The 14,639-nt window shown below is 41.1% G+C and overlaps 2 protein-coding genes across 17 annotated transcripts in view; one reads left to right on the top strand and one right to left on the bottom strand.

The window, feature by feature from the left end:
* CAMKMT (calmodulin-lysine N-methyltransferase) overlaps window positions 1–7,431 on the bottom strand; it is a 389,938-nt gene extending 382,507 nt beyond the window's left edge. Inside the window, exons 1-2 of one of the 6 annotated variants that reach the window (XM_072768220.1) lie at window positions 7,149–7,284; window positions 1,547–1,759 (exon numbers count right to left, since the gene is read on the bottom strand). In XM_072768220.1, coding sequence (XP_072624321.1) covers window positions 1,547–1,564 — 18 coding nt within the window. In that variant the 5' untranslated portion in view covers window positions 1,565–1,759; window positions 7,149–7,284. Of the gene's footprint in view, window positions 1–1,546; window positions 1,760–6,503; window positions 6,941–7,148 lie in introns of those variants that run through there. The other 5 variants (XM_072768221.1, XR_012003334.1, XM_072768219.1 and 2 more) reach the window with 5 other exon arrangements.
* A 329-nt stretch (window positions 7,432–7,760) lies between these two features.
* Window positions 7,761–14,639, top strand: part of PREPL (prolyl endopeptidase like) — a 69,837-nt gene continuing 62,958 nt past the window's right edge. For 4 of the 11 annotated variants that reach the window (XR_012003331.1, XR_012003330.1, XR_012003329.1 and 1 more), the window contains exon 1: window positions 9,373–9,750. Coding sequence is in view for 3 of the 11 variants with exons in the window: in XM_072768200.1 (XP_072624301.1) it covers window positions 9,532–9,750 (219 nt within the window). In the remaining 8 variants the exon portion in view is untranslated. The other 7 variants (XR_012003332.1, XM_072768206.1, XM_072768203.1 and 4 more) reach the window with 4 other exon arrangements.

Raw genomic sequence — 14,639 nt, 5'->3', positions numbered from 1 at the left:
AGAGAGAGATAGAGAGAGAACAGGGGGAGGAACAAAGGAAGAGGGATAAGCTGAGCCCAAAGCCTGACACAGGGCTCGATCCCAGAACCCTGACATCATGACCCAAGCCGAAACCAAGAGTCGATGCTTAACCAACTGAGCCACCCAGACACCCCTGGACAGAGTACCTTAAAACATTATTTGTAGGTAGCAGAGAACAAAGTAGAGAGCTAGTGAAGATTTACCAGTCTAAAAACTTTTAAAAAGGAAATAAATCTAGAGAGGTGAGCCTGGCTTTTGTAATCACTTTTCTTGTGAGGACAATGATCTGATTCCACAAAAAAAAGAGCTAAAAAGATAAGCAACACCTTTTATAGCCTGTGGACTTAGAATGTCAAAGCTTGCTACCTAGGCAAGGGGAGGTATATTATTCTGTGTATGTATGTGCGTCTGTTTTAAGATAAATGAGTAGTTTTGTTGGGGGGGTCATTGAAAACTGGGTTTTTAAGTATTGGAGAAACAAATATAGCTGTAATATTAATGATATTAAGCAAAAACTCTACAGCTCTGAATCTGAATAAAGAAAATAATGGCTATTTTACTTATTAAAACATTTTTAAAAATATATGTTTCCTGCATCTGACCACTTAAAAGTTCTAGAAACAATGACCAAACCAGTAGCAATGAACATACTTAATGACCACATTGCTGCCTCTAAATAGCATTTTCTATTAAAACAAAGTAAGGTCCCTTGGAGAAATGGCATAAATTGGACAAATGAACCTAGGACATGCTGCATACAAGAAAATAAGAAAGCCATAAAAAATTAAAGGCTATATTAAAAGGACTCCAGGGATGCCTGGGTGGCTCAGTGGTTGAACGTCTGCCTTTGGCTCAGGGAGTGATCCTAGTTTAGGGATCAAGTCCCACATCAGGATCCCTGTGAGGAGCCTGCTTCTCCCCCTGCCTATGTCTCTGCCTCTCTCTGTGTCTCTCATGAATAAATAAATAAAATCTTTTAAAAATGAATAAATAAAATAAATTTAAAAAAATAAAAGGACTCCAAAGCCAATTTAAATAGGGCCATTGGCCAAAGATGGGACAGTGTGACCACTAACAAAGGAAATAAATGTAATGGAATCAAAACACAAGTTCATCAGGGTTTTGTTTTTTTTTTAAATGCCCCATTGCTCAGGTCATGATCCCGATGTCCTAGGATCGAGTCTAGCATTGGGCTCCTTAGTCAGCAGGGAGCCTGCTTCTCCCTCTCCCTCTGCCTGCCATGCCCCCTGCTTATGCTCACTGTCTCACACTCTCTTTATGTCAAATAAAAATAAATAAGACCTAAAAAAAAATAAAATAATAAAATGCCCCATTGATGATCTTTAAAGGATGCTAGAGAACCAATTTATTATTCGGAAAATTAGTAAACAAAGAGGAGAATCAAGTATTTTTCTGTCTTTTATGAACTATAACTAAGAATATACAAATAGATGATAAGGGGAAGTTTGTATTTATGCTAATATAACAATAAATAAATGAAGAAACAACACAATTAGAATATCACCATTTTCAACCTCCTCATGAATTCATGAACCTAGACAAATATCACCAAGAAGAGAAATATCCAGGGGCGCCTGGGTGTCTCAGTTGGTTGATCCAGGTCCTGGGATCCAGCCTCACATCTGGCTTGCTGCTCAGGGGTGAGTCGGTTTCTCCCTCTCCGTCTCCCTCTATGAATGATCTCTCTTGGTCTCACTCTCTCTTAAACAAATAAAATCTTGAAAAAAAAAAAAGAAGAAGAAGAAGAAGAAGAAGAAGAGCAATAACCAGACACAACTTTGACTACTAATGAAAGCATACTCACCATCATCTTGACCAACCAAACCAGACCAAACCAAAAACATTAAACCTGAATCTGATCAAGCCTCTCTATCTAGGAAATAGGAACTTTAAAGGAAATAGAAAATAAGACATGAAGGAACACATTAAACATCAAGGACAATTAGCAAAATTCAAATTACGGGAAACTCTAATAGAGGTAAAAGAGACAGAGAGAGAACATTTAGATTAAAAAGACTTATGAAACAGGGCACTTGGTCAGCTCAGAAGAGCAAGCAATTCTTGATCTTGGGGTCATGGGGTCATGGGTTATGCCCCACATTAGGTGCAGAGATCACTTAAATTAATAAAAACTGTACTTAAAAAAAGACTTAAGTAACTTATCAACTAATAACAATGTTTACATCTGAGTTGCATATTTCAAAATAATCAAATTGTAAAGAAAAATTTTGAGACAAATGGGGAAAATTTGGAAACTGATCAGCTACCTCATGGCATCAAGAAATTACTTTGGGGGATCCCTGGGTGGCCCAGCGGTTTAGCACCTGCCTTTGGCCCAGGGCATGATCCTGGAGTCCTGGGATCAAGTCCCACGTCAGGCTCCCTAAATGGAGCCTGCTTCTCCCTCTGCCTGTGCCTGTGCCTCTCTCTCTCTCTCTCTGTCTCTAATGAATAAATAAAATCTAAAAAAAAGAAAGAAAGAAAGAAAGAAAGAAAGAAAGAAAGAAAGAAAGAAAGAAAGAAAGAAAGAAAGAAAGAAATTACTTTGGGTGTGGTATGGTATTTTAGTTTTTTTTTTAAGATTTATTTATTTATTCATGAGAGATGCAGAGAGAGGCAGAGACATAGGCAGAAGGAGAGGCAGGCTCCTCGCAGGGAGCCCGATGTGGGACTCAATCCTGGATCCCAGGATCACGCCCTGAGCTGGAGGCAGACACTTAACTGCTGAGCCACCCAGGCATCTCTATTTTAGTTATTTTTTAAATGTCATCTTATATAGATATGTACTGAAATAACTATAGAAAAAATATATCTAAGATTTATTTCAAAATAATCTGAGGTGGGAGTTGTAATAAGAGAATGGAGATAAAGTTGGTCACAGGAGCTAAAAATTTTTGAAGTTTATGGATATCTGAGTGATTATTAACTATTATCTCTAGTTTTGTACATGTTAGACATTTTCCATAATGGAAAGTTTTTTTAAAGATATAGAATATCCTAATAGTTATAATCAAATGAAAAATAACTAAAAACATACCTAAAACACCAAATATCTGTGGAAATACAGCAATATACTTCTAAATAACTTATAAACAAACAAAAAAGGAAACAATGGAAATTTGAAAGTATTTTGAACTGAATAATAAAAATACATTTCAGGGGGCACCTGGGTGGCACAGTGGTTGAGCATCTGCCTTTGGCTCAGGTCATGATTCTGGGTTCCAGGATCTAGTCCACATCAGGCTCCCTATGGAGCCTGTTTCTCCCTCTGCCTTGTCTCTCTCTGTCTCTCATGAATAAATAAATAAAATCTTTAAAAAATAAATTTAAAAAATATATATTTCAAGACATATGAAATGCAGATAAATTCATGCTTAGAGGGAAATCTGTGGAAAGGCTAAATCAGTAAGCTAAGCATCCATTGCAAAAACTACAGGGAGAAGCAAATTAAGTTCCCTAAAAAGTAGAAATTAATAATGTAGAAAACAAAAATATAAATTAATAATGTAGAAAACAAAAATATAGCTAGAAGGATTAAAATACCAAAAGCTGGTTCTTAGAAAAGATAGGGATGCCTGGGTGGTTCAATGGTTGAGCGTCTGCCTTCAGCTCAGGGTGTGACCCTGCAGTCCTGGGATCGAGTCCCACATCAGGCTCCCTGCATGGAGCCTGCTTCTCCCTCTGCCTGTGTCTCTGCCTTTCTCTCTCTGTGTGTATCTTTCATGAATAAATAAATAAAATCTTTAAAAAAAAAGATTAATAAACTGACAAATCCTTGACACTAATAAGAAAAAAAAAGAGAAAATATAAATATCAATGTGATGTAAAGAGATCACTATAGATCCAGCAGGCATTAAAAAAATAGCAAAGGAATATTATAAAATTATGAAAATCTAGATGAAATGGATAAGTTCCTAGAAGAATACAACTACCAAAACTGACGCAAGAAGAAACAAGTCTGAATGGCAAACTATTTTAAAAATACAATACATAGGGAGGCCTGGGTGGCTCAGCGGTTGGGCATCTGCCTTCAGCTCAGGGCGTGATCCCAGGATCCGGGATCAAGTCCTACATCGGGCTCCCTATGAGGAGCCTGCTTCTCCCTCTGCCTAGGTCTCTGCCTCTCTCTCTCTGTCTCTCACGAATAAATAAATAAATCTTAAAAAAAAAATGCATAGGTGGGTGGGGGGAAAGGGATAATTGGGTGATGGGCATTAAGGAAGGCACCTGATGTAATGAGCACTGGCTGTTACATGCAACTGATGAATCACTAAATTCTACCTTTAAAACTAATTTTAAAAAATAAATAAAAATAAAAATACAATGCATAAAAAAATCTTACCAAAGACAACTCCAGGCCTAGATTGCGCATCAGCAAATTATACTAAATGTCTAAGTAAGAATAACGCATGTCTTATCATACTCTTTACTAAATCTTCAAATAACCCTCTGTGCTATATACTCATTACGTCTGAAGGGAAATAAGGGAATGTTAATTTGCTCAATACCAGAGATAAGAAAAGGCACAAAAATCATGCTCTTTCAACACTGATAGTCTCAAACATATGGCATTGTTTTTAATTTAAATCATACTATGAAATATTCCATTAATCAGATTCTTCAGCCAAGATTTAAACCTCTCAGTAATATTACTTTTTAAAGGTTTTATTTATTTAACAGAGAGAACACAAGCAGGGGCAGCACCAAAGGGAGAGGGAGAAGCAGACTCCCCACTGAGCAGAGAGCCTGATGCAGGGCTCAATCCCAGGATGTCCCAGGATTATGACCTGAGCCCAAGGCAGATGCTTGACTGAGCCACCCAGGAGCCCCAACATTATTTCATTCTGTAGGTGTTTGTGAATGTGTGTCATGGTCATTGCTGCTTTTTCATCTGCCCTATGTGCCTTCCTTGTTACTCATTAACAGTTAACTAATACAATACACTGAGGACCTGATACTATGGGCCATTTAAAGCCTGTTCCTCAAAAATAAAAAATAAAAATAAAAATAAAAATAAAAATAAAAATAAAAATAAAAATAAAAAAAACCTGTTCCTCCTCTCAGGCTTTCCATGATGCTTAAAGACATGTGCTAAAAACCAACTAGACAGGCACTGTCCAAGGTGCAGAGGATGCAGATCAATAAAATATCATCTTTTCAAACCAGGGAGAATTCCAATTCTTTTTTCTTTTTTTAAGATTTTATTTATTTATGCATGAGAGAGACAGAGAGAGAGGCAGAAACATAGGCAGAAGAAGCAGGCTCCTCGCAGGGAGCCAGATGTGGGACTCGATCCCAGAACTCCAGGATCACACCTTGAGCCAAAGGCAGACGCCCAACCACTGAGCTACGCTGGTGTCCCAAGAACTCCCATTCTTGTAAGTTAGACGGACTCTGATCAAACGATCATAAAGTGATATGATATGGGGTTCACTGGTAAAGTGAGCTGAGGGTCTAACTCAGCCAAATGGAGTCAGGAGACTTCATTAAAACATAGATCTGAAAAATGAAGTCATTCAACAGGTAGGAAAGAAGACTCTAAGCAGAGTACACATGTGTACCAAAACATCTAATGTCAAAGCATATGAGTTCAAATGGCAGCCATAGCCAAAGCTTGTCCTGGTTCGTTCTGCATTCTCAGAGTGAACCTATGTGCTGGTCACCTGGAGTTCTCACTACACTAAGATTCACTGACATCATCACACTAAGATTTGATTGATTAATTTAAGGCCCTAATTGGCTATGTTCATAATTCAACTTTAAATGATGTTTATTTCACTGTAGAAAATCCCTGTGATAGTGATCTATGTGAAGACATGCATTCATTATCCTGTAATTTTGCAACATTAGCAACAAAACCAGATCATGAATGCTTTGGATAGACCGTCAAAGCACCAGAAAAGAAATGATCACCGAGTTATGTCATGACACCATAATGAAAAGGGGACTGGAGACAACTGTAAACGAAGTAACTCCTCAACACACAATCTCAAAAAAATAATGTGGCCATTGCTGGAAAATTCTTGTCAAAATACAACAGTCAGAAATGGAAGCGCCTGGGTGCCTCAGGGGTTGAGCATCTGCCTTTGGCTCAGGTCGTGATCCCGGGGGTCCTAGGATCCAGTCCGGCTCAGGTCATCAGGTCATGATCCCCGGGGTCCTAGGATCCAGTCCCTCAGCAGGCTCCCTCCGGGGAGCCTCCTCCTGCCTCTCTCTCTGTCTCTCATGAATAAATAAATAAAATCTTTAAAAAAAAAATTTAAAGAATTAATTAAAAATCAAGTCAGAAATGGAAAGTATCCTCCTGATTCAAGTTTTTAGGAGGAAACCCCAGGCAGAGGCATAACCCTGGTGTGCAAAACAACAAACAGATTTTAGTTCAAGAAGTTTGGAGGGGGGGGGGAGGCGGGGAAGAAGTTTGGAGAGAGGGTCGGGGATGTCAAATCAGAAATGTGTCCAACCTGCATACAGCTGAGGTCATCAGCAACGGTCACAGCTCTGAAGTCCTCAAGTCCGACACACCCGGACTAGCCCACCTTGGACGCTAAGAATCTCGCGGGTCACTCCGGGCAAGATCAACGCGAGGCTCCCACAGCCCAGGGAAGGCCAGAGGGAACCCAGCCCCGTCCCGGGCCCGACAGCACGTGCAACGTCACAGTCCCGACCCGGTCAGCCGCGCGGATCTCCCAGAAAGAGGCCAAACTTGAACCGCACTCAGTCTGGCTAAGAAGCCGGGAGAGGAAGCCCCGGGAAAGAAGTAAGTAAAGCAGAAGCGGGAGTGAGGAGCAACGCAGGGCGCGGAGCGGCGGTCCCACCACCCGGGCTGGCGCGCCAAAGGGAAAGTCCCCAGATGCAGACAAATACCCAACGGAAGACCTACTTCCACCCGAATTTTCCAGGAACTCAGCCTTGGCTGCCCCCTCCCCGCCCCACCCGATCCAATTCCTCCCCTTTGGTGGGACCCTTAGCAGAAGCAAGGGGGCGCTTCTCAGGGGGCTCCCGGCAAAACTACGAGGGAACTGCCGGAGCTGCCGGAGAGTCGCGGCCGGTCGCCCGCCGCACAGCTGCGAGCAGAGACCGACTGCACAGGTGAGGCTCTTCCTTACCTGACGCAGGAGCTTCCACCGGGCGGCTCCCAAGGGCTCCGAGACTTGAAGCCCCCGAGAAGCGCCGCTGCTTGCTGGGCCTCCGCCCGCAGCTCGCTCAGCCTCCCTGGCCTCGGCGTCCGAGACTCGCGACTCCATCCTGTTAAAGCCGCCTCTTCCCCGAGCTGTCGCGGCGACAGCTCTCCCCTGCCAGGACCTGCCGACTTCTTCTCAGTCAGGACCTGCGAGCCGGACCTCCCTCCGACCGCCCTGGAGCGCGCGCCCTCCCCGAATTCCGCATTTCCGGTATTCGCGTCTCCTTGGCAACCAGGCCCGCGCGGCTCGCGTCATTGCACCATTTTTGTTGGCGGCCATCTTTAGTGAGGGCGGACCAAACCGTAAGGGCGTTGCGGCAGAACTAGTGGGACACTGGCTTCTCTGCTCCCCCCGTCCTCTGCCTCATCGCGAGCTCAAAAGACTAGCAAAGAACGAAAAATCTTAGAACTTTCAGGGTTTAAAAAAAAACCTCCGGCGGAGGAGAAACTACTCATGACCATAATAAAGATGGCGAAATCTGCTTAGGGCTCGTGCTTGACTGGGGTTACGTAGGCCAGCGTGCTGCAAACCAGCTCTGGGCGGCTCTGGATAGGCTGTCGTCCTGCGGGCTGCAGAACGCAGACTTCGGCTGGACGGGACTGAGGCAGCACCGGCGCTCCTCCCTGAAAGCTTTAATTCTCGGACTTGCCCTCCCGTTTCGGTGTGCAGAGCGCGTCCGACTGTCCTCCAACTTGCGTACGTATGGCGGGGCATACCGTGTCCTGGAGGGGTTCTCCCCATCGTCCCCTCACGCAGCCATCCCTCAGTCCCCTTGCTCCTCGCTCTTTGCCCGGCGTCGCTTCTCCGCGTGGCGCAAACGGTGGCCGCCACCCCACCCCCACCCGCAGCCCCCAGCCGGTTTGCTCTCACTTCGCCTCCTCCCCAGGGTGGAGAGTCGCGCCGGGAACACCCATTTGTCTCCCCCACCCCATTCCTAGCCTTGCAATACTGTCCTCTCCCTGCCGATGAAGGACGGACGGACGGACGGACGGATGGATGGAGGCTGCGGGCATGGGCGTAAGGACTGAGGTCCTGACAGGGCCGGGGGGCGGGGCGGGGGTTAGTGTTGGCTGCTGATCTCTTGTGCCCACTCGCCCGTTATTTTGCTGCGACACAGAGATGATGGAGGCGGAGGCGTCGTAGCAGATCCGATGGATCTCTAGTAAATCTGACGCAGCATTATGCCTTTGACACCGAGGGGCCTTTTGCGGAAGACTTCCACGATGACATTCAACCGTGTGCAAGATACTTGCCGCTTTTCTTAAAATCACAGTAGCCGGTATCTATTGAGTGCCCGCTACGAGCCAGGCGCCGTATTAAGATCTTAACAAAAATTGTCTAGTTTAATTCTTGACTCCATAAGGTAAATGGTGTCATTATCTCAGTTTTGCAGATGAAGAAACTGAGGCACAGGTGGGGAGTGCCGGAGTGACGACCTGAACCCAGGTGTCTCTTCTTACTAGCCTTACTTTGATGGGTTAATAAAGAACCATCTTTTCAGCAGAAATCAGAGGTGGCCTCACATTCTCCCCCCCCCCCCCCCCATTCTGAAGTGATGTGTTTTGTTTTAAATAAAGAGCTAAAGACCTCTTTAACGTTAAGTCCGGTGGGGAGTCTAAGATGTGGAGCCAAACCAGATTGGACTTTTTGTCCTATTACTTTCTGTCCAGGTGACCCAGGGCACTTGTGGAAACTTCCCAGAGCCACAGCTTGCTCACCTGTAAAATGAACGTTATAATGGCAACTCTATCAGGTCCTTATGAAGTTTAAATTAGACAAAGTGTATAAAAGTGTCTGGCACGTAGCAAACACTCAACACTCTTCTACCTTTACTAAGTAGGCTTTTCTGGCTTATCCTTCATATGTGTACCAAAGATAAGTTCTGAATTTCGCAATTGCCTCTTAACACCCTCAAGAGTTCCAGAATGCCTTCATTTAAGTGTGTGTAAATTTGCAAATTTTTATTTTTTTGTTTTTTATTTTGTTATTGTTTTTTAGTTTGCCCCATGTGTACCAGAATCAGTGCTGCCTAGTTTGAGCCTGATAGGACTGACTGTACAAATGAGACATTTAAGTCCCGTCTGCCAAGAAGTGTGATTTGAATGAAACTTAAACTTACACAAGTTCTCAGGTATTTTTAACCTGAGTTATCAGCTGTCTGCAGTTATTCATAACCTGAGGGGTGGATGGCCCTGAAGGGGAGGGATAAGAACTACGGATCTTAGATACTCTGAGAACCCACTACTGTGTAATCCTACCTATGAAATCATATGCTCCAAAGGGAGCATAAACCAGGTACTCTGATATCATGCAGCAGAAGAGCAAATTATTTCTCCAGGCTTTGAAGTATAGTATTCCTCACCTTGGGAAATGCATGCAGAAACAGCACTTGAATCACTGTAACTTCGCTGATCATTATTACAATAGAATAAAATTGAAAAAATATCACCTAACCAAGTGTCTGCAGAGTAAACCCACGATATCAGAGTTAGCAAGAAACATCCCAACTCGGAGCTTCTCAAGTAAGGTATGGACTTTTAAGTTAACCTGTTTATAGGTCATTAAGATTAATTTTAGTTTTAAATTTTAGTTTAAAATAATTTAATTTAAAGATAAAGAATGGATAGGATCTCAGTTACTAATTTTCTCAGTAGTTCTAGTTTAATTTTTTAAATGTTAAGGTTTAATTGTCTATAGTTCGATATAAGTATAAAAGCATATACATGTATAAATTTTTAGCACTGTAATGTAATATATAAAGATGTGTATTTATAGAAAATGATTCACGTTAGGAAATCTATACACCTAAAAAAAAAAAAAAAAAGGAAATCTTTACACCTGCCAGTGCATATCTTTTTTCCTTTTTCTTTTTTTTTTTTTCTTATTCTGTGGGCAGCAAAGCAAGGTTTATCGAGTGATAGTAAACTTTATTGAATGATAGAGTACAAAGCTCCCAAGGAGGGAGGAGACCTGAGAAGGTTGCCAATCTGTGCGTTTCAAAGTATAATTCAGCTTCCTGAATTCCCAGAATATCGTAATAGCTTTTAACAAAATCTAATAAGATGTTAATTGTTTATGAATCCCAAATTAGTAAACTTGAATAACTCCATGTAATTGTGTTAATCCTTTGTTTAAAAAAAAAAAGAAAAAAAAAAGGCTTGCATTTTTGACCACTTGGGTCTTTCAGGAAGATGGTTTCAGACTGTTGTACTTTGGCAAGACCCCAAGCTGTGGGCTTGACCTCAACCTTGAGGACCTGATTACCTTTATGTGTAGAGTCACCACACATTCCTATTTGCCTAGGACAGTCCCAATCTACACCTGTTGTCCCTGTGTAATTATTAATAGGGTCCCCTTTCCTCTCAGAAATGTCCTGGTTAGGATGGTAAATTACATGGTCATCCTACTTATCTGATATTAAGCTATCTATTTATGCTGCTGCCACTTTGACATACCTCCCTACCATAAACTTGTTATGTTCCTTAGGCTCTTTAAATTTCATTTGGGAGTGATACTTTTGCAATAATTTACCATATTATTTTAATATTTTAATCTCTGGTTTAAAATGTTTTGTTGTGTACTGGTTTTTTTCTTTTTAGTCTGTTTTTACTACCTCATTTTTTTATTGTGGTAAAATGTGTATAAACCTAAAATTAGCCAGTGGCAATTACATTCAGAATGTTGTAGTCATCACCGCTATTTCTAAAATCCTGTCATCACCCAAAAGAAATGTATGCATGAAACAGTAATTCCTCACTGCTTCCTTTTCCAAGCCCCTGGTAACCTTATATCTACTGTCTCTATGAATTTGCCTGTTGAGTTAATTCATGTCGTACGGTATTCTTCTATGTTTGGCTTATTTCATTTAAAATGTTTTCAAGGTGGGATCCCTGGGTAGCGCAGCGGTTTGGCGCCTGCCTTTGGCCCAGGGTGCGATCCTGGAGACCTGGGATCGAATCCCACATCGGGCTCCCGGTGCATGGAGCCTGCTTCTCCCTCTGCCTGTGTCTCTGCCTCTCTCTCATCTCTCTCTGTGTGACTATCATAAATAAATAAAATTTTAAAAAAATAAATAAATAAATAAATAAAATGTTTTCAAGGTCCATCCATGTTGTAGCATACATCAGAACTTCATCCTCTTTATGGCTGAATAATATTCCATTGTATATACATATATACCATATTTCTATTTGTCGATGGATACTTGAGTGGCTTCTCTTTTTAAAAATTTTTTTTCATCTTATTTTACTAGATTCTTTTTTTATTTAATGTATGCTCTTAGCTCAAGCTTGTGAGTTCTTGTGTGGGTTTTGTTTTTTGTCTGTTTCTTGTTGGTTTTTGCTTTTGATTTTTTATCTCTGGTTCCTAGACATTTTTACTCTTTACGTCTTTTTTTTTTTACGTCTTAGTCTTTCAAATTATTTTTCTTTTTATGGTATCTTGGCTTAGTTTAGCAATTTGATTCCTTTTATTTCATTATTACCTTGTGTATGTGTATGCAGCTTTATTCTACTTAAGAAACAGAAACTTTAAATTTTACTATTCAAAAAATTTTGGATCTTTAGATCATTTTATTTTGCATTTGTTTGGAACATTTTGTCATCGAGTACGTTTATCTTGAGTCTTAGTTTATAAATAGTAGGCAGGAATTACCAGCAGACTGACAGCTGAGATTGGCTCACACCCTGAACAGGAGGTTGACTATTTTTTCCCTCCATTTGTCCCTGAAGCAACTTTCTAATTCTCTTCTCACAGATGCCTGTCACCTAGAAACTGTAATGTGACTAAATGACTGCAAGAAAAAGTAGCTCTTTTAGTAACAAACTGGTCCTGCTTTCACATATGGTATATCAACCATTTCTTCCAAGAGAAACAATATGATCTGAAAGCTGTGCTTTTATGATCATTGGGACCTGGGAAAGCTATGAAGAGACCTTGGAACAACATCCATTTTCTTTCAGCAAGCATGCACTCAGATCTAACTTTCTCACTCCTATAGATACATTTAAAAAAAAACCAAAGTGTTAGTGCCTGTAGGCAAATTAAAATATATCTGCTTAAGTTAACTAAAAAACAATAAGGGGGGGATCCCTGGGTGGCTCAGCGGTTTAGCGCCTGCCTTTGGCCCAGGGCGTGATCCTGGAGTCCCTGGATCGAGTCCCGCATCGGGCTCCCGGCATGGAGCCTGCTTCTCCCTCTGCCTGTGTCTCTGCCTCTCTCTCTGTCTATCATAAATAAATAAATAAATAAATCTTTAAAAAAAAAAAGGGGCATCATATGTAATAGAAATGCCAGAAGGCAGGACGCCTGGGTAGCTTGGTGGTTGAGCATCTGCCTTTAGCTCAGGGCGTGATCCCAGGTTCCTGGGATCGAGTCCCACATCAGACTCTCCACAGGGAGCCTGCTTCTCCCTCTGCCAAGGTCTCTGCCTCTCTATGTCTTTCATGAATAAATAAAATATCTTTTTAAAAAATGCCAGAAGGCAAGAGGTCTGGCCATGCATGACTGGTGTTTGTGAACTAGTCAGAATTCTAATCCTTTTGACTGGAAAAAGAAAGGGAGTTTCAATATGGTGCTCTTTAAAAGTCCTCCAGGTGCTAAAGTTTCATGATTCCATCACCTCTACCTTATTAATCTTAGCAATAAATTATCACCTATACATTTGGGATTCTTTAGTACCATCTTCTGCACTATGGCTGTATATCAGGAGTCCCTGGGAGCTTTTTAGAAGTCCAGATTCCTGGATCTCCCTCCATATCTGCTGGATCAGAATCTCTGTGACTGAGGTCTTTTTCTCCTCCTTTTTTAAAGTTCGTTAGGTAATTCTGAAATTCCCAGCCTCCCACTGACCATGGACTTGCATGTAGGAGCTAGAGACACTTGGTTGCCAAACATTGCTGACCTAAACCTAAGAATTCATTGAGTTCTAAAGTTCTTACTGGCAAGTACCTTAGCTTTCCATTTTACAGTACCAGAGGACAAAATGAACTTGTCATTATACTCTACACCAACTAGTAATATTCAAAGACTAGCATCAAACCAGATACCATATTTCTTCTACATCCTTCTGTACCTACAAAAGCAATTCGTAAAATCTTTGATTGTTAAACAAGATACAAAAAGAAAACCAAATAGAGAAAATACGAAATCCTTTGGTTAAAGATGTTGGCTATTTCTACAATACAGATTAGCAGTTCCTGCAGTAGTTCTAAGAGAGATAGGTTAGCAGATGGATATCCCATCACTAGTGCTCGTGATCTGTGATTTGTAGGAACTACTAGTTCTAACTAATGAGTTTGAAACATCATCAGGTAAGAAGTAGTAAAGGGATATTTTGAAAGTAAAATTCAGGAAAGCCAGTAAAGAAAGTGAACATTGTACTCTCATAATTTTTTTTGGAATAAATCAAAGTGAGATTGCCTTATAGATAAAGCTTCATTCTTATTTTCTCCAGTCCATTTTTTCATTTTTCTCCATTTTTTTCATTTGTTCTTTAACCTGCTAGACTATGGCTTCTATTCCTCCATTAAAACCCCTGTTAGTGTTGGGGCACCTGGGTGGCTCAGTCTGCTGAGTGTCTGACTCTTAATTTCAGTTAGGTCATGATCTTGGGGTTGTGAGACCAAGCACCATGTGAGGCTCCACACTACGTCTAAGATTCTTTCTCTTCCCTCTCCCCACCCTTTCTAAAAATAATAAAAAAGTTAAGAAAAAAAAAGACAACTCTGTTAATGTCACCAGAGATGTAGCATATTTCCACCCAGTAGACCTTCTCTTTCAAGCTCCTTTTACAGGCTCTCAGCATATTTGATACACTTGACCATCCATCCCTCCTTGAAACACTCTTCTGTTTGCCTCTTGACTCCACATTTTCATGGTTTTCTTCCTACCTTGTAAACCTATCTTCAGTCTCCTTTTCTAACATTTATTTCATATGACCTCTAAATTTGGAGTTTCTCAGGACTTGGTCCTGGCCCTTTATTGTCTCTTTAATTTCTTTTTAAGTAATCTTATCCATTCCTATGGAATTTTTTTTTCATTCCAGTGGATTTAACTACCATAGCAGTTATTCATCCCAGATTCCCCTCTGCCGCACAGTATTTTATGGCCTCTTAACACTCTCCTGTTGGACATCTTTTGACAAACTTTCCATAGTTGAACTTCTGCAATTCAGTTCTTCTTTTCATTGCTGTATACTCAGTTGTTCAAACTCTAGAGCACAGGAAAACATTCTTTATTCCTCCTGTTCCTTTGCCCTACTATCACATCACTTAGCACTGTATCCCAAGCTAGCTTTGTGATTTTTTTTTTTAACTATATCTCAGTAGCACTATGACTATTTACTTAATTATTTTAGCTAATTCTAAGGAATAAATTTAGTAAATGACCAATGTGATGTGCTAGTTATATTCTTTT

Source organism: Canis lupus, chromosome 11 (genome assembly GCF_048164855.1).
Source record: "Canis lupus baileyi chromosome 11, mCanLup2.hap1, whole genome shotgun sequence".
Lineage (NCBI taxonomy): Eukaryota > Metazoa > Chordata > Mammalia > Carnivora > Canidae > Canis > Canis lupus.
This window is presented reverse-complemented; position numbering and strand designations above follow the sequence as displayed.